Source organism: Nyctereutes procyonoides, unplaced genomic scaffold, assembly GCF_905146905.1.
Source record: "Nyctereutes procyonoides isolate TBG_1078 unplaced genomic scaffold, NYPRO_anot_genome, whole genome shotgun sequence".
NCBI lineage: Eukaryota > Metazoa > Chordata > Mammalia > Carnivora > Canidae > Nyctereutes > Nyctereutes procyonoides.
Window position 1 is genome coordinate 50,483,558 of NW_026575043.1, and position 25,011 is coordinate 50,508,568.

At 42.7% G+C, this 25,011-nt stretch overlaps 1 protein-coding gene across 1 annotated transcript in view; it reads right to left on the bottom strand.

Annotated features, from left to right (window-relative positions):
• Window positions 1-25,011, bottom strand: part of FBXW8 (F-box and WD repeat domain containing 8) — a 121,088-nt gene that overhangs the window by 19,208 nt on the left and 76,869 nt on the right. The window contains exons 7-8 of the mRNA XM_055322967.1: window positions 21,844-22,050; window positions 2,197-2,324 (exon numbers count right to left, since the gene is read on the bottom strand). Coding sequence (XP_055178942.1) covers window positions 2,197-2,324; window positions 21,844-22,050 — 335 coding nt within the window. The remainder of the gene's footprint in view (window positions 1-2,196; window positions 2,325-21,843; window positions 22,051-25,011) is intronic.

Consider the following 25,011-nt stretch of genomic DNA (forward strand, 5'->3'; position numbering starts at 1 on the left):
GCATTGGCTATGAAGTGACAACCAAGTACACAGTTCTCTTCATAGTATTTGACCCCTTATTCCCACTTTTGAAATAAAACATAAGCTGTAAGAGCCGGGGTGTGCATCTCTAATGAGATCTTACTACTCACTATGAAGCCTTTGGGGAAAACACACACACACACCCCTACCCTCTATTATATTTGAAAGTCTAGATTCTTTATTCTTTCCTTTTTCCAGACATTTAATTCTTAACCCCTGTGTTTCAAATTCATTTTGCTTACTCTACTATTCTGATTCATGAGGAACGACCTCCTATATAATGGTGAGCTCCCTGGCATCCCTGCAGTGGTCAAACAGCTAGCACAGACCTAGGACTGCCCTGATGAAATGCCACTTTGAATACCCCCTTCTCAACTCCAAGCCACTGGTCTTTTCTGTACATCCACAGACACACAGGTTTAAAAAAACAATAGCAACAACCCATACCACCACCATAACATTGGTTTCCTAATGAAAGAGACTTCACACAGTCAAATCTGCACTTGAACATGACCAGAGAGGTATTTTACGCAGAGCCTTTAGCTCCTCTTCTAGCAGTCCTGCTCCAGAGGACAAAGTCAGCTTTATGGAATCTGTAGGTCTCCTAATTGACAGGATGCTGTTCAGCTGACAAGGGTCAGGACACTCTGACTTCCAATGTCCCCCCTAGAGCTGACTGGGCTAACTTACGCAGAAAGCAGAGGCCTCCTCTCTGGAACAACATGGTGGTTTCCTGGGAACCTCGCTGCAGTTGAACACCTAAATGCTCATGCTGTAAACAAACTCTGAAGCATAACCTATAATCCTCAACCCTTCCATTTGGATGCCCCCAAAAGCCCTCTGCATTTGCTCTCCTGGAAAGAGAGTAGTACCAGCTCGGTCCCTGAGGGGAGAGCCTATCAGATAAACTCAAGCCTTTGTACAGCTCATGCTGGAAACTAAAAGGGAGTGCGGGGAGGGGGGTAAACTACAAACTGAACTGGTTTCATTTGCTGTGCCACATGTGGGGCCACTTATCAGGCCTAGTTTTGGTTTTTTGGCTTTTTTTTTTTTTTTAAAGAAAAACTGGACATCCCTGAGGAGTTCAATTCTTGAGCTCAGAGATTACCAGCCATTTTAGGAAGCCTGGAGAAAAATTTTCTTTCAGTAGAGCACACTCACATTATCTTTCTGCTCTAAGGGAAGGGGGTAGCAGAGGGGTGAAGGTCAGGAGTTAAAAATATTATTGGACACGATAATTATTTGTGCAAGCTGCTGCACTGGGCGGCAGAGGTCTGAGGCTTGGCACACAGGAGGGCCCGCTTCGCGATCTGATCCCCCCACTGAGCAGCCTGCCACCTGCAGCCCGGGGCCGGGCCCGGGGGTGGGGGTGCGGGCAGACCCTGGCCTCCAGCCATGCTACCTCTCTTCGGGGCACTGCATCAGATATGGCAGATGACCAGCCAAAAAAAAAAAAAAATAGACAAGGAAAAGAAAAGACAAGGGCGAGAGGGGATGGGGAGGGGGAAAAGACCTAAAATTTGGACTCGAAGGGTCTTTTCAAACACTTTAATCCTTTCGTGCTGATGGTTCCTGGAGCGTCCGTGGCTGGCACCAGACCCTGTACCAGGAAAATCCGACTCCCTAAGCCAAAGCGTTAAAGAGAAGACTGCTAATCAGCTAAATAGAAACTGGAACCTGTTCCCACCAAGTCCCTTTTCCCCCCATCACCAGAGGGACACCATAGTGTTCTGAAATACACTCTTGACATCATTTGGCAGTCAACCCTATTCTGTTGAACATGATTCAGCCCTTAGGTTATTGTTTTTAATATTAGAAAGTGAGCTTTTAAATGCCAAACAAATTTTGCAGCAGGGGGACAAAAGATATTCCAAGTGGTCTCACTGGACCTTCTACCAACTGTGTCCACCAAATGGCTTAAAAGACCACCTTCCTGTGGTGTTTCAGATATGAGGCAGAGACATAGCTCTTTCCAACTATTACCTAATGCAAGACTTTGTTCTCCAAGTTCACAGAGACAGTATTTAAGGATCAGAGCTGAACGAAGGCAGGCAAGGCTGTGGAGCGAGAACGTGGCACTGTGAGCAGCAGAGGGAATGAGTGAGCGCGGTAGAGGGGCAAAGCCCCAGCAGAAGCGGCCATGGCTACAAAATGTGGCTTTTCACTCACACCTACCTCCTGTCCATGTTGCCACTGACCATGAGGCTGGGAGGGCTGTTCCTGAGGTTGACGCACGTGAAATCACCAAGTGCATTACCAAGCTTTGAGAGGCAGCGTTCTGCTTCCAGGCTGTACACCAGGATCTGGAGAGGAAAGAAGATACATGGGCATGGGGTTGCACACAGCAGGCCTGCATCCAACATTTATTTCAGCACTGGTACTCAGCTCCCCTTAAGGAACATGTTCCACTGCTTCATTTCCTGACATTTTCCAGGTCATGACCAGATAGGGATGCAGCTCTTAGAATGTCAAAATGAAACACAAAAGAAAATAAAAGAACATCCAAAGATTTCCTCATGCCAAGGTGCACAATCCTAGGACACAAAGATTTTTTTAAGGATTTCATTTGTTTATTCATGAGAGACACAGAGAGAAAGAAAGAGAGGAAGAGACACAGGCAGAGGGAGAAGCAGGCCCCATGCAGGGATAGACATGGGATTCGATCCCTGGTCTCTAGGGTCACGCCCTGGGCTGAAGGCGGCACTAAACCGCCGTGCCACCTGGGCTGCCCCCCAAAAAAATCTTTTTAATTGAGGTATAGTGAACATTTCCAAACATTTCTCTCTTCAGCCACTCTCCACTTGCTAATTTTAGGAGGTTCTGTACTATAAGATGTGGAAGCAAACAAAGTAGCCTTGATCTCTAGACAATGTATGCATTGTGTTTGGACATTTCTGTGCTTTCTCTCCAGCAAAAAGAAAAAAACATGATTCATAAGAAATCTTTCTAAAGATTACTTAGCATTTTATTTAAAAAATCTTAGTAATTCAATAAATTAACATTAAATGCTTGCTATGGCACACCTAAGTGGCTCCGTGGTTGAGCATCTGCCTTCGGCTCAGGGCATGATTCCAATGGGATTGAGTACCGCATCAGGCTCCCCGCAGGAAGCCTGCTTCTTCCTCTGCCTATGCCTCTGCCTCTTTCTGTCTCTCATGAATAAATAAATAAAATCTTAAAAAAAAATAAACGCTTGCTATAGATTAGTCACTGTTGTAAATATACATTTATCAATTATCAGGATACAGAGTCTTATTTCAGTATGGAGAGGTTGATGGTCTCCACCTTGAAAACCATGATCACATTTCTAACGAGTGAATCTTTGGAAATGCTTCACAGTTAAAACAGACTATCATATTAATTAACTATTGCCAGCAGCACCTGAAAGAAAAAGAGGCAATTAAAAATTTTTAAATGCCTTCCTAATCCATTAAGATTATAGAGAACACGCTGAATTTTATTTTTATTTTCATGCAATTGAAAATAAGTTTGAGGGGGCACCTGGGTGGCTCGGTGGTTGAGCATCTGCCTTTGGCTCAGGTCGTGATCCCAGGGTCCCGGGATCAAGTCCTGTGAAAGTCTTTCCACAGGGAGCCTGCTTCTCCCTATGTCTCTGCCTCTTTCTCTGTGTCTCTCATGAATAAATAAATAATCTTTAGGGAAAAAAGGAAATAAGTTTGAAAAAACTCCAACAATTCTAAAATATCTGGAAAAAAAGTTATTCTTCCAAGTAAGAACACAGAAATAATCAAATCTTCTATCTATAGTGAATAACCTAGAAGCTGCATATAATCAGCTCCTGGAGGTAGGAAAAAAAATTAACAGCAACCTCACAGTCTCTCATAAGGATAATTTTCCATGCTTCTGTATCATAATAGAGTTTTCAGTGGTGTTCCTGGACTCAATTTCATTTTGTTTTCAACCTCCATAGTAGGAAGGTAGGCCTCTAACTTGCAAATGTCGAGGGTAAACTTCAGAATTAAAATCTGATACTGAGTCCATCTTTACTTATTCTTTTTTTGACCAGTGGATGGGTCATCTCTGAGTGGCACAGGGAAATCTGATCCCTCTCCAGAAAGACTGCAAATTCCTCATAAAGGCATCAAAGTTCGTAGTCAAGAGTCAAGTATTTTCTAAAATGTTTAATAATTCAATGAATCAGAATATCCAAAGAGTACCTTTACCATTAGGGTTAGTTAAAGACCACAGAGATTAGAAAACACATTACCCATCTCAGAGGCGGTTCTTTCCATGTTAAAAGTCCCTTAACGACCTTTACCATTTCTCCCTCCCTCCCTCTCTCTCTTTTAATAAGGTTGAGCAAATGGGACTTCATTTTATCTGATTGCCACAGACTGGTGAGATTAATTATTCATGCTCACACTCCCCCTCTTGTTAAGACCATGCATTAGACTAATTTTTCTCTTTATTGCCCTAGTTGGGTGAGTCTCAACCCATGGCCACTTGACTCCCTCTCAGAGGTGTATGGATATGCTGGAAAGAAGGAAAATACTACTCAGAGCTAAAATCTCAGAGAAAATGTTCTACACTAATGTGACCACCAAATCAATAGATATTGCTGGGGATTTTTCCTTTTAAGTACCAAGTGTATGTTACAAAAGAGCCTAAATAAGTGATTATAGAGAAGATCTTTATTTTAAGTATGATTTCAAATGACGAGGTTAAGACTAGTATAAATTTTGCAGAGGTAACTAAGGAGATGTGGTGTATAGTCAGAGGACACTGGGTAATTTTCCTTGCTCTTTGGGTTCCATGTAGATAACTAGAGAGCATCTGATGGAAATGAGCATTGTTTAAAAAGAACTTCAAGCAGAAGGTTCTTTCCTTTTTTTCTTCTTAGAAAATACTTAGTATTTTCATAAATCTTAGTCTTAGAATCCAAAGTTTCAATTTTGTCAGCTATTCAGATTTCTCTAAAATTTTTCTTAAACAATCTATTTTTTTCTGATTTCAAATGTAATAGATCTTGTAACAAATTTTTTTTTAAGATTTTATTTATTTATTCATGAGAGACACACACAGAGTGGCAGAGACACAGGCAGAGGGAGAAGCGTGGGACTCGATCCCGAATCCCAGGATCACGCCCTGAGCCAAAGGCAGATGCTCAACTGCTGAGCCACCCAGGTGTCCTGATCTTGTAACAAATTCTAACAGAATTACATAACAGGAAGTGGTAACCTTCCATAGATGTCTCTCAGAAAAAAACTACACTTTAGCAGTTCAGTGTATATCCTGCTAGACTTTTTTTCTGACATATGTCTGCCTTGTCTGTTTCTGTGTGTATAAAACTTTTCTTTCCTGAATGAGATTACTGTTTTACAACTTGTTTTTCCTAAACAACATGAGAGTCCTTTCTTCATTAGTATCATAGATAAATCTTGTTCTTTTTAATGGCTGCATAGAATTTCTCTATGGATATATAAGATACTAGTGGCTACTTGGATTATTTCCAATTTTTTAGACCAATAATGTAATTCATTCAACAGCTAAGTCAACAAATATTTATTAATCATCTTTGCAGTAGGTACTGGAATGAACAGGGATGGCGGATGACATGCAGAAGCCTCAGCCTGCTGCCAGCTGAAACAATCTACCTCTTCACCAGCTGGTGCACAGCCACCAGCTGTCCTGCTCCTCCATACATGGGACTTGCCTCTCTGAGGATATCCACCTTACAGCCATGTCCTTGCATCTGGTGTTGTAATGGCAGGGTAGAATCAGGAAGGAAGTAGCAGCCACAGGGTTGACATCTGAGATACCCTGGTACAGGTGTGACCGTACCTTCCAGGTATGACTTGGAATATTTAATGTGCCCAGGACTGGCTTTCCAACCAAAGCATGAAGGAAAGAGCTGAGAAAAAGCTATTGACCCTGCAGTGGGTAGGTGAGGTCCTTCACCTACCCAATAAGAACTGAGGATTGCACTGCAAATGTTTCCTCAGTGTGGGACTGCTACTACCTTCATAATGAGACAGGACCCAGTTGCATTAAGAAATCACTATGAAGAGATTATAGAGCTTACAGTCCCAGACTTTTGGTCATATACTGATAAATAAGAAAGGAAATCGATTTCTGTTTTGATTTTAAACTTATCCAAACAGTAAATCCTCCTCATACTCCTCTATCTGCCAAAGGCATCACAACAACCTAAGCAGCTGGCTCACCTCCTTTGGTGAGGCACTGCCTTTCCAGAGGAGTGAGGAATGGTCAGAAGGCTTCCTTACAAGATGATAGTGGCATTTAAAAGAGCATGGTGATTTAAAGATCACTTGTCTGCCACCATTTAAAAAAGAAAGCAACAAAGGCAGCTACAGGTTGGGAGACGCCAGGCTGAGAGAGTCAAAGATAAAATGCATGGTTTGGGGGAGGATATCTGAAGTCCTTGGAGATGACAAAGTCTACCTCTTTCCGGATTCCCTAAGAAACCACCCCTATTACTACACCACACACTTTGTTCTTATGAGGGGGAATAGTCATGGTAAGAAGCCAAATTCTAGAGAGTAAAGCAAAGAATCCTCATGTTCTTCCTCTTCTGTCCCGATTAAGCTTATCTTGTGCCCTCTCTATACCCTTGGCAGAGTTCAACTTGACAAGTTCCCCTATTGTAGTACTAAAGCTACTGATTATCTACACACTTCAGCTGGTGTTCCCATGGACCCATCTTGAACTGCATATCAGCTGCTTTCCCCAGAAGGGTGGTTCTCAAATACTGGAGTCTGATTTGGGCAGGCCAGCTGAGGAGGCTCTGTTACCAAGCACCACATGCTATAAAACACTGCTCAGACTTAGACTCTAAGTTCCTTGGAGCAGAAATCCTATCATTCATTCCTGCAGCAGTGATCAAAGACCCAGCATGTGCTAGGAGATTAACTGATTGGTACATGGTATCTGGCAAACCCAGAGCTTACCACAGTCTGGTTCATAATAAATACCCAGATACACTTTTTTTTTGCTTGACACGTTCTTTTCCATTTCTGGATGCCTAATCTTACTACTGGCATATTCAAAGTATCAATTCATCTCACTCAAAATAGAAGGAGGTTCCACAGATCTCTCCCCAGAATATCCAGATTCTAGAACACCCAAACTGTATCCAGGCTAAGGTTTTACCCTGACAACACAGCAGACTAGAATATGTGGAAAACCCTCCTGTTTACAAACATTGAAAGTGCTGGGTAAGTTTCAGTCTATTAAACATTCTTCAAACATTCTGTTTAACTCCTAAGAAATCAGAGAAATTCTCAGGAGCCAAAAATGAAGAGGGTGCTAAAACCAGAAAAGGAAGTGGCACTCATGTCAGGGGCTGCTCTGAGGACATCTGCCAATGTCGGGAGCCTAGAACTAGGGAAAGAGGAGGCAAAGTTTCTACCCAGCACCAAATGGAACACCAGAACCAAGATGTCTGTCTACCACTGGGCCATTGTATGGATAGCACACTCAATAAAAAGCAAAATAGGGAGAAAGCCAATCCACTGGCAAAAACAGCCTACCTGAAAACTTCTCTGCCTCAGGTTCAGCTCAGGATGAAAAATGTGGACCCTGGGTTTGAATTTATACTACCTGCAAGGCCCCAAATCCCTATGCCTAGTAATTATTTTCAGGTTGGTAACAGGTCTCCTGGTACCTGGCAGAGTCTTCTCAGGAGGAAGACCCTCTCAACCCAGACGCCTTAGGAAACCTACAAATCAAGATCAGCCAAATATGAGTTCATAATAAAAAAATCCCAGGGCAGCCCCAGTGGCCCAGCGGTTTAGCGCCGCCTTCAGCCCGGGGTGTGATCCTGGAGACCCAGGATCGAGTCCCACGTCGGGCTCCCTACATGGGGTCTGCTTCTCCTTCTGCCTGTGTCTCTGCCTCTCTCTCTCTCTCATTCTCTCTCTCTCTCTCCTCTCTCTCTCTCTCTCTCTCTCTCTATCTGTGTGTGTGTGTATCTGTCATGAATAAATAAAGTCTTTGAAAAAAAATCCTAAATACAGAAAGAAAAAACTCATCATAATGAGAGGTAGAAAACAAACAGAATAGACTTCCAAGAATATCATATACTTAGTAGGTAAAACAAAAATGTTTGCTGAAAACGTTTACAGAAATAAAAGAGGGCGAGGGTTCAAAACCAGCAGAGCAGCCTTGAGATAAACAAAATAAATAGAATTTCTAGAAATTATAAAGGCAATGGATGAGTTCAACAAGTAATTAGAGTTCAAGAGAATTCTGTAAACCAAAGACAGATTTGAAGACATCTTTCAGAACACAACACAGAGAGGCAGTGATGGAAAGTGTGAGCAAGCAGTGAATAGCACAGAGGACAACAGGCTGGTCCAATATACATCTACCCTGAGGTTCCAGACAGGAACAACAGATAGCATGAGGAAGAGGAATATTTTGACAAAGGCTCAGAATGTTCTACAACTGAAAGGGAAGAAGCACAAGAAATCCCAAATGGGAAAAATAAAAGTCCATGCACACCTACAGACACATCAGAGAGAAACCACAGAAAAGTAAGGAACAGATCTTCAAAGCAGACAAAAGAAGAGAAAGAGTCCTGAGAGCAATGGCCCTTAGACTGACAGCCAAGTTCTCAGTGACACCAATGGAGTCAAAACCAGTAATCTCTTCAAAGGGCTGAGAGAAAAGAACTGTCAGCCTACCATTATAAAGAACAAGCAAAACTACCTTAGATTGAGGTGAAATAAAGTGGTTTTGGGGATAAAAACACAGAGAACTCCTGGCCTAAGAGACTCTCACTAAAGGAACTTCTAAAGAATATACCTTTAGAAGGTGGAAAATCATTCCAGAAAAAAGGCCCGGGACACTGGAACAGTGAGTAAAAATTCAGGTAAATGTGCTTAAGAATATGCAAATACTCTCCACAACAACAATGCTGATTGGGGGTTAAATACGCAGAACAGACTGTCTCATCCTTCTTATTCCAAACAGACAAATGCCACAGATCAGGGCAATTCACCAGGACCACAAAGATTCCAGATGCCTAGGGGACCCTCCAGCACTACAGCCTGCAGTGCAGTGGCAGTGCCTGTGTGGCACATAGGAGGGACTCAATATGTATTTGATGAAAGAATGAATAAGTGCTACACATCTCTGCCTGTATCTATCGATTACAGGCCAATAGCACACTGGCCTACAGTAGAGATTTGCTCCACGCATACAAATGAACACATTAAGTCGATTTGCTTTTGCACTCACAGCAGCATATTTAGCCGTTTCAGAAATGGGAGGTACAGTTTCATTCAGTACAGATCCTAAAGTACAAGATTAGTAATGCTCATTAAAAAAAAAAAGATACAAAAGAAAAAGACTTCTCAGCCTTTGGAATAGAATTTAGTCATGTACATGACCCACTTTGCTATTCTGACCCAACCTAAGTATGACCTGCAAAAATGTGGTTAAAAATTTCACTATAAAAAAATGCAGGGTCTGCATATTCATGTTCACATACAAAGCTAAGTGAACAGCCTCTATAAATTCAAAGATGAGCTAAGATTTAAAAAAAACGATGAGAAAGACAACTGGGGTGGGAGGGGGGATCTAGTGAGAAAAGAGTAAATCATACACAAAACAGCCAATAAAAAAATAAAAAAGCAGTTAATATACATGAATAATGGATGTCTGATTTAAAAGCAGTTTACTCCGATATGATGTAATTTTTGACAATCAGCCAGAGAGACTATTTTGTAAGTCCTTGCCAGAGAGAAGTCAGAGTGTGAGGCTTGGTAACACGGCGTATCTGTGAACATGTGCACAATGACTCTCGCCGCCATCCCAAAGGTGACTTTCTGTTGGCAAACAGAAACTTGCCTCCCAGGTGCACTTAGCAGCAGCAACCAGCAAGATGCAAAGCTTGAAGAAATGGACCCCCGACACAAGTGCAAATCCCTGAAGTGTAGCACCCCCTCAACAGTTTCCATGACATGCTCCTGGCACAAGCCACAGTCAAATGCAGCACAAAGGGAGCAGCAGCCTGGGCTGCTTTCATGTTTAAGTTTTAATTGGAGTGACAAGCCCACAAGGCCAAGATATTTCAGGGATGGGACGGTGTTGCTGAGTGTCGCCAGGCGCTGGGTAGGCAAGGCCCGTGTGCGCTCCCCACCACCACGTGCCAATGCACCTGCAACCCCCGCTGTTCCAGGACTGGACTCTGCCTGGGAAGGCACTGCCAATCACTGCAGGCTGTGCCAACGTGGGGGCTTTGTGGTGTGGGCAGATGTCTACAAAGGACCAGAGCGAGGCCAAACCAACACCTATTGTGACCTAAACCTGAAAAGAACCCAGAGAGCAAGAGTACGCTCAGGTGAAAATGCAGGCAGACATAATCCAAATCTCTCTCCCTCTCTCTCAACCCTATGTCCATAAATGCTGGAAATAATAAAGGCAAGGCAGGTCTGCTCTGTGGGGGTGAGCAGAATATGGCTCTCTGCTTTGCTTCAGGGCTCTCTCTAGACAATCTCTGTCCTAGTGCTAGAATAAGGAACAGAGATGTGACCACAAAGAACTGGTTGAGGGGTACGTAAAACAGGAACTGTTCCTCATCAGAGCATTCAGCTCAATGAAGATATTATGCAAACGTATAACCAAAAGCTGACAATCCTCACATCCTCCTGTTAGGCTCCCAACATGCCTCATGGTAAACAGAGCGCGCAGCCAGCTTCAAAGCACTTCAGCAGTAACCACAGGTAACTGCTCAGAGCCCTCATGAGAAAGCTTTTCCACCTCTTTCATACATGGAAGAAAATGAAGGCTGCTGCTGATGAAATGAATTCTTGAAAATCACAGGCAACCTGGACATCATTTCTTTAATAGAAAGATTGCAAGCAAGATGATCCCCATGGGACAGTGTCAGTAAGCCTACAGACTTAACATCGGACTCGACATGCAGGCTGTCACATTGGCCTGGCTCTCCATTCCCATTTGACTAGCCCAGTGACTTCTAGCTTGGCCCCAGGTTAGAGAGGACAAAGGCTTAGAAGAGGGCAGAGTGTGGACACATAGTACAGCTGATGGGCGAGAGTGAACAAATGCACAGAATAGTCAGGGCCTTTGGTGTCAGGCAGACGGTCCACCCTACAGCTGAGGTTCATGACTGTACACCCACACAAACACGAGCTTAGAAGTGCTTCGCACAGAAATAATACTATAAATTGTAGCTGTTCATAATAATCCTGATATTCCTTTCACATAAATCCTTTCAGAATATTCCATGTGATTCTCACAACCACCAAGTGGAAGACAAATACTACTACCTACATTTTATACATGGAGACGCAGAGGCCTAAATCATTTTGAATAGCTTGCCCCAATTACGTAGGTGACAATAGTAGCCAAGGACACAGCAGGCAGAGCCCAGCCAGTCCCATCCCAACGTCAGTGTCTGCCACTGTATCACAATACCTTTCTGGTTTCCAAGAAAAATGGTTATTAATGATGACTAATGTTTATAGTGTTCTCTTAGGTGTAAAAGACTACCATGATGCAGTCTCTCACCTGCTCCCCACAATTACATATGGGGTGGGTCACACGATTTCACTTGCTGTACACATGAAGAAATGGGGGTGTGAAAAGGTCAAAGCATTTACAGAGTTATGAGGTTCTGGAGCCAAGATTCAAACATGGGTGGTAGGCCTCCAAGCCCATGGTCTTTAAACCTCTATCCCACGGGGCACAGCGTGTCGCCCCAGGACAAGAAGCATCACAGTAACTCTTGACATGCAGATTCTCAGGCCCCACCCCAGACCTCCTGACTTAGAAACCTTGGGGATAGGGTCCAGAGATCCATATGTTTCTATACCCCCTTGGCATTTGAGAACCCCTCGTTGCACCTATACTGCCTCCCAAGCCAAAAATGAGTCTCCATCATGACGTCTTACTCAGCTGTAAATGCTTACTTACTTCCTGCCTCCCAGCTAATGCTAATCTAGTTAAGGATAGCACTGGGCAGTAACTACCAAAAGGTGAGATTTAGACCAGGTACCGCACAAGTCAGAAAAGAAGGGTGCTCACTGAGAGCCAGGCTATCAGTAAGGCTCCTTCTGAGAAGTGAGACTCTGGACGGACCTTTCCTGCAAGGACATGGAGAGACAGGAGGGAAAGAGGGAATGCTACCACTAATCAGTAACAATCGTGTCATATCATAGATTGAGTCTTACTCGAGCAAAGGACACATTCTGGAGGTGTGGGATGGAGGGCAGGAACTTGACTCCCATGTCTTGAGGGCCAGGCTGAAGGCCAGCACCAGGGCTTTACCCACAGTCCTCAGCACATAGCCACTGCTCTGATAAAGCCTGACGGAAGCTATGAGGAGGTACACCAACAGGTGGTATAAGAGTTCAGAGGTGCAGAAAGAGCAGGGACAAGTGAGGGAAGGTGGACTGGGGAGCAATTATTTTCATGTCATTTTTGTGAACATGAGACAAGAGTTCATACCCCAAGGAAACACTGCAGTATAATGAGGCCACCTTGGAGAGCAGATGGAGCCTGACCAGAGGTCCTAGCCTAGAAAGATCCAAAGGATCTGGGTATTGAATTTGGTCCACATCCAGTCAGTGGATCCCATATCAATGGACCTTTCTGGAGCAGGAGAGGAGCAGAGGCTGGGGCCCAGGTCCCAGTAGTGCTTTCTGCACGCCCCAGTTCAGACGGTTCCTGGCCTCGTTTATTCTAATAGTTTTTGTTTTGAAACAACCAGTTATCATCTTACAATCCTGTAGATTGGAAACCTACTGTGGGTCTCATTGGCTAACACCTAGGTGTCAGCAATGTTCCCTGCTGCAGCATAGGGAAGAATTTGTTTCTTTGCTTTTTCTAGCTTCTAGAAGCTGCCCACATTATTCCCTGGCTCTTAGATCCCTTCCCTCCATCTCCAAGCCGTCAACAGAGAGTCAGGACCTTCTCACAGGGTACCACCCTGGCCTCCTCTCCTGCCTCTCTCTTCTACTTTTAAGAACCTTTGCAGGATGCCTGGGTGGCTCAGAGGTTGAGCATCTGCCTTTGGCCCAGGGCATGATCCTGGGGTCCAGGGATTGAGTCCTACATCAGTCTCCCTGTGGGGAGCCTGCTTCTCCCTCTGCCTATGTCTCTGCCTCTCTGTGTCTCTCATGAATAAATAAATAAAATCTTTTTTTAAAAAAAAGAAAAGAAACTTTGCGATTACAAGAGGCTTACCCAGATAAGCCAGAAAAATCTCCCTATTTTAAGGTCAGGGGATTGGCAACCTTACTTCCATCTACAACCTTCATTCCCTTTTGTCCTGTAACCTAACCTATTCACAGGTTCTAGCAATGTGGCCATGTGGTGAAGGGGCACTCTGTTGGATTTCTGGCCTCATCGTGATACACTGTAAACCTCATTACTCATCTCAAATTCCTTAATTTGGAATATGATCGCTCAAACTTGGACTGAGCTGAGTTTTCCTTTACTCTGTAAATTAACACACAGAGAGAATGCTTAAAAGAGTAACTTTCTGTCCATTAGGACTCATCTGCAGCTCAATAATTTATAATTATTAACCTACTCTAACGTGATGCCTCACTGAAACTGGAGTGCTGAGTAGATGAATAAATCATATTTCATCTATATGCTGATAAAAAGCAAAGTTCTCTAACTTTTAGTATTTGTTAGTCTAAGCTGCTACGTGTATTTGAAAACAGTGAAATGTCTTCAATAATCTGACATCCCACTCACACAGGTCATTTTCTGTGTGCCTGTCTGGACATAAACACATCAAAAGCATGTAGCGTATTCTATAGTGTTACTGACAAACATTTCCCATAGCCCCCCCCCCACCGCCCCTTGATCTTTATTAACTGAAAAACAAGCTAATTTTTTAAAAAGAACTTTATTTATTCATGAGAGACACAGAGAGAGGCAGAGACACAGGCAGAGGGAGAAGCAGGCTCCCCGTAGGTAGCCCAATACAAGACTTGATCCCAGAACCCCAGGATCACGACCTGAGCTAAAGGCAACACGCAACCACTGAGCCACAGGTGTCCCAACAAGCTAATTTTTAACCCTCACAAAACCTAGTTTAGTCTTGGCACAAATATGGCCTAAGCAGCATCTGGTCAAAGAAACCAAAATCATACTTATCTGTGAGGTGAAACAAACACAAAGGTCAACTCCAAGTTCACACTCTTCCATGGGTGTGGATTGGTAAACCAGGATGGAAATTCCACATAAATAATCAAGAAAGCCATTAGAAAAATTAGGCCCTATTAACACACCATCTGTAGATCTTTGGATAGGCGAAGGGAATTACAAGATACAAACTTCCAGTTATAAATAAATTATGGGAATGAAAAGTACAGCACAGAGAATATAGTCAGTAATATTGTAATAACATTGTATGGTGACAGATGGTAACTACACTTGTGGTGAGCATAGCACAATGTATAGAATAGTCAAATCGCTGTTATACACCTGAAACTAATATAACATTGTATGTCAGCTATACTTCAATTAAAAAGAGAGAAGAGGGGATCCCTGGGTGGCTCAGTGGTTTAGCGCCTGCCTTTGGCCCAGGGTGCGATCCTGGAGTCCCGGGATCGAGTCCCGCATCGGGCTCCCCGCGTGGAGCCTGCTTCTCCCTCCTCCTGTGTCTCTGCCTCTCTCTTCTCTATCATAAAATAAATAAATAAATCTTTAAAAAAAAAAAAAGAAAGAGAGAGAGAGAAGAGGGGCACCTGTTGGCTCAGATGGTTGAGTGTCTGCCTTCAGCTCAGGTCATGATCCCAGGATCCTGGGATTGAGCCCAGCATCAGGCTCCCTGCTCAGCAGGGAGTCTGCTTCTCCCTTTTCCTCTGCCCCTCCCCACTGCTCGTGCTTGCTCTCTCTCTTTCTCTCTCTCAAATGAATAAATTTTTTTTAAAAAAAGAGAGAGAGGAAAAAAATTAGACCCTAAATAAAATTCTAAGCTAATTCAAGAGGCAAAGGAGAAGAAAGGCAATGATCTATCATATACTTCAGGATAATCATCTTGTAATCTTGTACAAGCTTCAATGTTTATAAAAATTAGGAAATGATACAAATGTCACTGGTATACAAAAATCATGCAAATGTAAGTGAAGACAAAAGATGTTTAAGACACAGTGCCAGCCCTCTCCAATAAGGCTTCTTGTGTCAGAGGCTCTGACACAAAGTGACTCAGCATTCATATTAACTTAATCCATTAGTTCTGCAAGAAGCTAAATTAATCCATCCCTTATCTATTCTAAATGTATTTTTCCAAAAACAATTCTTGGGAAAATGAATCTTGCAAAGCATCACAGACTGCTATCCCTACAAGCATGGCTTTAGCCCGATTATCCTTGCACTGGTCCCCATGTTCAGCCAGCCTGTATCACCCAAATGCTGCTCCCCTGCCTCGCCTCAAACTTCTCCCCTCCAGGTCTGTGGCCTGTGCCTGGGCTTGCCCCCTTCCCAGTCTTTCCATGATGAACTCTAACTTGACCTAAAGCTAGGGGGTAGGAAGGTGAAGGAGGAACCTGACAAGCGCCGAGCACCAGCCCCATACAAAGCACATTACCCGCCTTTCCCAGGTCTTCTCCCTTTCCAAATGGGGATCTTAAGGCATGCACATAACCCACCTAAGGTTTATCTGACTCCAGAACCTTGCCAAGTGGCTATTCCACTACTTGACTGGAGCTGAAAATACTTTCTCCTGTATTTCCATCCTCTGAACTGTCATTCCCTCTCAGGAGTGGTTCAGGACTGCTAGAGACACTAAAGCCCTCTTAGCTTCCTAAACAGCAGCAATATTCCAAGAAATGCTTTTTGTGGAGTCACTTGTCATTGGTTGCATAGGCTATCAGAGGTGGTGGTGTCCCAAAAGGTCAGAGGTTCCATGCTCTGCCCTGAGAAACCCTAGAGCCATGGAGGTGCTTTGAGGTTTCTACAGCATGTGAGAATTTATTATTATTCATTAACAACACAGAACGATTGTCTCACCTCCTGGTACCATTTTAGTGCTAAAACACATATGAAATGCATTTTAATGTTCAATCATCAATGGTTTATCTGTATAACTTTTCATTGCTCTGAAATTCAGCAACTTCAATAAGAAGGCCTCCACAAGCCTCAGGTCCATCTTTACGGGGAGAAAACCACCTTTCTGTTGCTAAGTTACTGGTAAGGCCCATGAGGCAGTAAGCCCCACATAAAGGTTGTTTTGATTCATCTCGGTTTCCAGCACGATCAGAAATCTAGCACATCAGGGCACCTGGGTGGCTCAGTTGGTTAAGCCAACTGAGACTCTTGATTTTAGCTCAGGTCATGATCTCAGAGTTGTGATCTCAGGGTGGTAGCATCAAGCCCTGCATCGGGCTCCCCACTCAATGGAGAGTCTGCTTGAGGCTCTTTCCCTTTCCTTCTCTTCCTCCCTCCACTTGCACACACACTTTCTCTTTTATTTATTTATATTTATTTATATTTTTTTAAAACGATTTTATTTATTTATGAGAGACATAGAGAGAGGCAGAGACACAGGCAGAGGGAGAAGCAGGCTTCCTGCAGGGAGCCCAAGATGGGACTCGATCCCAGGTCTCCAGGATCATGCCTTGGGCCGAAGGCCACCGCCAAACTGCTGCACCACCCAGGGATCCCCCCTCTCTCTCTTTTAAAAAAAGAAAAAGAGAAATCTAGCATACAGCATGGGTGCAATAAGCAGTCACTAACAATGGCAGCAACCTCAACAGCAAAAATGGACCTTTTTGGTAATACACATCCCTTAGTAACCCAGAAAACGGGTCTCCAAGAGCTGTTTTCCTAAATTTCTCCAAGAACAAAGTATATACAAAAAATTTTAAAGCTTTTAAGGTGAGAGTGAAAAGGAAATTAGCCATTTACTTTGTGAACTTTCAATTTTAAATTAGCCATCCTGTTTGTAAAATATGAAGGTTTTGTTCTCTGGAATAGAACCTTGAGCAAAAGATGGATTTCCTATTCTGGTGTAGGCATGGGAGAGAGGAGCCCGAACCCATGGGCACTGTGTTTCTGATTCCAAGGGCTTTCTCGGATACATGTTTCAACTCATGATGAGCACAAACCACCAATCCAGAGTCCTTTCACGTCCATGAACAGGGAATGATTATCATAGGAGACGTTAGCAATTATTTTCCAGCGTGATGTAAGCTGAGGCAGCAGCGCCAAGCAAGCGTCCTTGTCAAACACGTTCCAGCCTTCTGGATTACTTCACTCACATCTCCCTGGTTAGGATGCACGCCGCATACTGCTTAATACAAACTGCCATCCAATGCCAAGTACTTCAGAACTAAATTAGGAAATATGTCCAAATACATAGAATGATGCTAGGAGCCCTAAATGGGTCTCTTTCCTTTATGAGGCATGAGACTCTTCGTCAACATAATGCTCTTAAATGAGGCAATTCTAGCTTCTAACCCTCTACCTCTAAGAGCAAAATTTAATTCAAACAGCATAAGAATTAATAAAGATAATACGGTATCATAAATAGCATTTTCATGGATGAAGGTTTTTGACAGATTCAGGAAATGTGAGACGTAAAAACAAATCTTAGAGCAATGGTAACAGAGTTGACACTGATTTTCGCACTGTAGCACAATGGAGGCTAGAGTAATTGCAATTACATTTGCTTTCCTTCATGATCACATGCCACTTAGCAATGGCTATCTTTCAAGTTATTTATGTCACTGAAGTCAAGAGCCCAAGAAGGCAATACCAAAACTCTGGAACTTGGGCAGCCCGGGTGGCTCAGCGGTTTAGCGCCACCTTCAGCCCAGGGCGTGATTCTGGGGTCCCGGGATCAATTCCTACGTCAGGCTCCTTGCATGGAGCTTGCTTCTCCCTCTGCCTGTGTCTCAGCCTCTGTGTGTCTCTCATGAGTAAATAAAATAAAAAAAAAATCTCAAAACTCTGGAACTTGTAAGTCTGGGGATCCCTGCACACAGGCAAACCAAGATGTACCAGAGCACTAACTCTCTCTCTCTCTGATCCTTCCTACCTGAGCTGGAAACAGCTGAACAACCAGCTGTATTTACAAGCCTTTTCTTAAGGCTAAATACTTTTTTCTTTCTTTCTTTCTTTCTTTCTTTCTTTCTTTCTTTCTTTCTTTCTTTCTTTCAGAGAGAGGGAGAGAGAGAGAGAGAAAGCATGTGCGCATATGTGAGGAAAGAAGGGCCAGAGGGAAAGAGAGAATCTTTTTTTTTTTGTATATTTTTTTTATTAGAGTTATATCTGCCAACATACCCAGTGCTCATTCCGTCAAGTGCCCCCCTCAGTGGGAAAGAGAGAATCTTAAGCAGATTCTATGGAGCCTGATGCTGGACTTGGTCTCACGACCCTGAGTTCATGACCTGAGCTGAAATCAAGAATTGGGTGCTTAACCAACTTAGCCACTCAGGTGCCCCAAGACTAACTACATTTGTGCTACATTCCTTGGTTTCATTTCCTTAGGAGACTATGTATATTAACAGAGCTAGGCTCCAACAAGAGCCAATTTGCTGAAGTCTGTGTAGAATGCCATTTGAATGCTCTAATGCCAGGAACACAACTGGTGTTCTCTACCTCTGTATTGAACACATGTCCAGCTGGCTAGCTAGATGTATGAACGGATGGATTTGAATCATTATTACTTGATGCTCAGACAGCTGTGGTGCCTATAAAATGCTAACGTGATCAATATATGGTACAAGGATATTCTCCAACTAAACAAAAATAACACCTCTGGAATACTTCTACAGGTTAGGAAGATTCTGGTTGCTGACTCAAATTCTGTATCAACATTTGGACTTCACTGTCTGCTTTGATCACACTTAAGCAACAACGGATTATAACTAAACCCCAGTTCTGTATCAATACAAACGAAGATAAACCAAACTCTCTGTTCTCATAAAGCCTTCATCTGAATCCTAAATATACAAGCCAGAGGCACAGACACAAACCTCTATGTGTATATAGTTCTAGGCAAACTCTACTGCTAATAGTCTCACACCAGCCTAATAAAATGTGCTGGACCACATGCTGCCAGGCCCAAGCAGATAAAACCAAAACATGGCATTCACAAGCACAGGGACACTGGGCACTGCACATGAGACTGTTTGGGAATTATGATATTACATTATAGGATAGCAGGATGATACTAAAATCTTATTTAGTCGCCCATAACATGGCTTAATTCACTCAGAAATGTTACAGGACAATTACATTTCCTAAAAATGCAAGTTTTTTTCAGGAAGCGGAGAATCCATTGAACACAATCAGATGGAAAGTGCTGCCTCCTGAAAAATGAGGAAAGTTTCATAGATATAGCTTGGCTTCCCTCATGTTCCAGTGGGTGGCATTCATGTTGGAGAAACATCTCAATGCAAAGTTATTACTGCACTACTAACAACAACCAGCCATCCACCCACATAAGTGTTGGAAGGTTTGGAGCTACACTCACAAAATATTTGGATGACTAATGTTACTGTTAGATTCAAAGAGATCATGAAACACATTCTTGTAGCAAATTTACTATTCTCTTCATTTTAAAACATCAATGAGGGCAGTCCCGGTGGCGCAGCGGTTTAGCGCCGCCTGCAGCCTGGGGTGTGATCCTGGAGACTCGGGATCGAGTCCCATGTCGGGCTTCCTGTATGGAGCCTGCTTCTCCCTCTGCCTGTGTCTCTGCCCCTCTCTCTCTGTCTCTATGAATAAATAAAATCTTTAAAAAAAATAAAATAAAACATCAGTGAAAAATACCAGGTAATAATGACTTCTTTGAGGAACTATAAACTTTTCAAAGTGAATTTTCATAAAATCAGTGGGTTAATCAGTTGATGCTTATAATTACTGCTTTTAATCGGGTGGGAAAACCCAAGAGACAGCCAAAAACTTCCTTATGTTAATATCTAAAGGATGTGCCTAGGCTAATTTGGTGCTGAACTATCCGCTTTACTGGTTTCTCAAATACATCCACTTAGGTAAGTAAAAGAGAAAGAGGACTTGCCTATGAAAAACTGATTAAAATAGGACAAATTTAAACCAGACTAGTGCTAAATATAACTATCACCTCACTACACTGAGAACTTGAGAAATAAAGGAGATAACCAAAACTTGAAAGTATGATGGATGAAAACTAAGAAAGCAAACAGTCTCTCTTCTCTCAACAAATGAGCTCACTGGTGACCAGAAAAGGTTTTCTCAACGCCTTACGAAACCAAGAGCTCTCGCCTCCTGCACCCACTCCCCCAGGAAGGCATGGCACAGGAGTTAGATTATGCTAAGGCCATCTTTCCAGCTAAATTGTGCTGAATGTCCTCCCACAGGCCAACTAGAAGCACAGAGGGAGTCCGTTGTCACAGTGAGGTTGCAAAGAGCCACATGTATTTTTGACTGCTTTATGCACCTTCCTTAACGAAGATTAGGTCATTGCAATCCAGGATGCTTCAATTCTTTAAGCATTTACTAAGTTACAAAACCAGTGAACACCTTGATAAATGAGATTTTATCTTGGAGGGGACTATACATAGGGGAAACAAGATGTAAAAATCACAACCAGAGGCCAAACTTAAAACTATGAGTGGAGGAAACAAGCAAGAAGTGTCATGATGGTAATGCTCACATGCCAGACACTATGCTTAAAGCTTTACAGACAAGTTTTTATCTGACCCTACAACTTTATGAAGTAGCTACTATTCTGACATCCCTTTTTACCAATGAGAAAACTGAGGCATAATGAGACTTAAGTAACCCCCTTAAGGTCACACAGAGCATAGATTACTACTGTGTTGGGACTGAAGGTCAGGCTGTGTGCCTCCGAAGCCTGCTCTTCTCCAGGCCATAATGCTGCTCCGTGGAAGAGGGTCTCCTTGCAGAAGGAGAGGAGGCTTTGGCTCAGGAAGTTCCTTCCCAAAGATAGCACCCACTGCCAGCGTGGTCAAGAGCAGGCAAATTGGAGAAAAACAAAACAAAAGTTGATCCCTTTCTCCCCTGATTCCACTGGAAGAAACAGAGGTAAATCAGCTTTAAGACTAAGTACTTGGCCTAGTCAGGATAGTAAAATATTAGGTAGTGATAAAATTTAGTCATCATGGAAACAATTTCAATTAAAAACCTGTCTCCTTAATTGTGACTCAAAGATTATCAGAAGGCACATTTATACACTATTAGTGAGAAAATAAATTTTGGTACAACCCTTTTAGAGAGCGATTTGGCAATGTCCATCACCATCTTAAGTGCACAGACCCTCTGACCAAGCAACATAACTGCTAGAATTTCTCCTAGAGGTATACTACACAAGGACTTTCAAAGGTTGTAGTACACACTGTAGCATGGTCTTTAATAGCCCAAACAGTGAAAGCGACCTAACTGCCTACCAGCAAGGGGGCTGAATAAACAGACTATGGGTCGTAAGCTTACACTGGAATCCCAGTGAGAAGGAGCATGGTATGTGCTGACAGGGAATGCTCTCCAAGGTAGATTACTGAATAAAAATGTTGAGTACAGGACAATATGTATACTATGATCTCATTTCTACAAAGATAAGTTTTTAGTGTATAAATGTACCTATAAATGCGTTAAATTTTTCTAGATGGACACCTAAAAAATGTTTAATAGTTTCTTCTGTGGAGGGAGGCTGGGGGAAGTCAGGAGAAAGGAAACAGTTACTTTTCATTTTATATCCTTTAGAAGTGCTTGAGATTCCTCTTTTTCACCATGCTGAATATATAGTGCCTGAATACACCTTAAAAAATATAAAGATTTAATTTTTAATTGCCTTATAAAAAATAAAAATCAATGTTCTTTTTTTGTTACTTATACATCTTACTATTTTTGTACCTTGTTTCCTTCGTATACCCATCCTAGACTCTTCACACCAAAAGCAGCCTGGTTGGCTGAGACATCCAGACATGTGACTGGCTGGCCGTACACATAATGGAGGGTTCTGGCAGAGTCTTCAGCCTTTAGCAGGTATACCAGATCTCCAGCTGTGGCCACTGCCACAGGGTACCTTCCAGTATCTGGTACTATTTCAAGGTAGTCAACCTGTGAAAGGATAAGAGTTATGTAGCCCATCAGATCTCACCTACAGTTCCTCCTGACTTGGTAAAAAATACAAATTTCTCCTACACATCAATAAGGCCAGCAACCCTAACAGAAAAAGACAGGCAAAGGGTCACAGTTCACAGGAAATGAGAACATAGTTCTCACACTAACAAAAAAGTTGCTCTTTGTAAAAGAAACATGATATATTCCTAAAAAGAGGAATGTGAAATAAAAATTCAGCAATACCATTTTCACCAGTCATATCAGCAAAGATCAATTAGCCTGCTAGGACACTGATCTAGAACTAGAGGAAGGGACAACCACATTTGTGGCTCCCACTTATGGTTGGTGGGATGTAAACTGGTCCAGCCTCTCTAGAGAGACACTGGCAAAACTTACCACAATGTCAAAGGCATATGCGCTCTGAACCAGCAAGTCAGCCCTAGGAATTTATTTACAGATAAATTCACACATATGCAAAACAACTGTGTACGTGGTTACTTACTGTGGCACTATGTTGTCTTAACTAAAAACTGGGAAAGCCTAAACATGCCTTATTAAGAGACTAATTAACAGTATATCTATTGGAATACTATGCAGCCACAGAAAACAAGCATGAAGCATTCTTTATAAACTGATACAAATGGAATCATCTCCAAGATAAATTTGGGGGTGCGGGAGGCAAGGAAGCAAAGTGATATGATTCACAGTGTGCTAATGTGCATGAAGGGGGGCCAGGGGGACCAGAGGTACCATGAGACATATATGTGGCTTATGCAACTATAAATCTGCTAACAATGGCTGCCTTTGAAAAGGGCACAGAGTTTTTTGATGGAGTGGAAGACAGATTTCTCCCTGTAAACCTTTCTATATCTTTTAAATTCTGAACCGTGAGGGTATAATAACTATTCAAAACATTTAAAGTTTTTTTTTTACAAGAAATTGAATGAAATCCACTCAGTTCCAAATTAGCACACTTCACATTTTAACATTTGTGCAAATACCAAAAATGATATTTGTGTTGCTAAAAGGCTAAAAGTACCTGAGTTACATGTCCTCTGCTGGCTTCAATGTCATCAAGGGTAGAAAGGCTGCCACCAATACTTTTATGCCACTACAGTACTCCTGACTGCATTATTGCAACACTTTCTCTAATCTGCAGGGGAATGAGGCGTTCCCTTCAGGAATAATTTGCTTATCTATGTCCCGAAGTGGCACATTTTTCCTGAGCACAGTTTATACCAGGTTTTCACCTCGAGTAAAATCTGAGAGCACAAAAGCAGAAGGTGTGCCATGCTGTGTAATTATGAAAACCACTGTGTAAAAGGACAGCACTGCCCTGACAATAAGCCAAATGAGTTCAAAAGCCTGAATCCTGAGGACTGTCCAAAGGAGCTTGGGAGAGTGTAAACATCCGGGTGACTATGCTAATCCTCCGGCCCAAGAGTGAGCACGGCCCCACATCCCCAGCCAAGAAATCATCACAAAGGACAGACGTTCTCAGCCAGTAGTACAAACTGGGGAACACTGCCACTGTGATTCAGGGAGCCTATCTGGGGAAGACAAAAATGGCCCAGCACTAATGGGCCAAGAGGTGCCTTTTTCAGTGACAGCATATTCTACGGCAACCCCTAACCCAGGAGGAGAAATAACACATAAGAAGTATAGTAACACATGCCTCCAGCAGTGTCTGCTTCCTTCCTCTCTCTTGTATTCTAAAACTCATTTCTTATTTTCCTAAAATCAACATCCTCAGTCTAGCCATTTAATTTCACTTTACTGTTGGAGTATTGACAGACCAAGAGGCTCATATTGGCTGTGGTTGTGCCATTCGCCAAGAGCTATAAACTACTTCAAAAAGCTTCTAGTCTATGCCAGAACACCACCTTATTGCCAAGGCAGGATTTACCCTGTATAGAGGAACTCACATCTTAAATAATTGTCTGAATTCATATCATTATTGCTAGTGTAGAATGTTCTTTAGGCAGAGACCAAATAATAAACACTATGGTAGTTTTAAGAACAAACAGAAAGATAGTACTTCCACATTTTTCTAATAAAACTCCAAAAGGAGCATCAGGCTGTTTGGGGAAACCACCACCCAAACTGTAGAAATTGGTCTTTAAGGGAAAAGAAGCTTATGGGGGTGAAGTGGTGACACAATGGCTTTTTAGTTACTCAAGGCTAACAAGATTTCTAGCAGGGTGAGAAAGGGAGGAGAACAAGATCTGTTCCGGGTTTGACCACCAATCCATCATTCAATACCGGCTTTTCTGTTCACTCCTCCAGTACTGCCAAAATCAAGTGTTTAAATTAAATCTAAATTTAGCACAGATTTGAGCTCTTTCTTCTTACCACAAAATCATCTCCTGTCATATGAACATGGAGGCTCAAGTACAACTATACTTGGAGATAGGATCTATGTGAAGAGGTCTTAAGGTTGGCTGAGTCTCACACAGGGCACCCTGGAACGCGGCTATCCAATTAACACTGACTTAAATTTATTTTCACTCAGGAGTTACTTTTAATTCCAGGTGAGAAAATCTTAGGCGGAAGAAAGTGCAGGATGGAAATCATCCTTCCCATATGGACTGGGATGATACCACTGAATTCATTTTCACTTCTATAATAGGCCAGAAACCAAGCTCAGATTTCCAGGGGTGAATGTGAAGAAAGCTGAGGACCACAGCTTCAGACCCAGATGAGAAACCTTAGCCTTAAAGTCAGCCCTGAGGCTTGAAGCACAACTTCCTAGCTTTGAGATCTGGGCAAAGCCTCAGATTGGCTCTAAGCCTCTATTGGCTTTTTGGTAACTGGGGAAAAGAATACTATCTATTTTGCAAAGCTACTGTGAGATTTAGAAATGTTAAGGCCCACAGGAAGCCATGAGTGAACAGGAGCTGCCACCATCATTAACATCTGTCTCTATGAGACCTGGAGATTCCAGAATGGTGAATACGG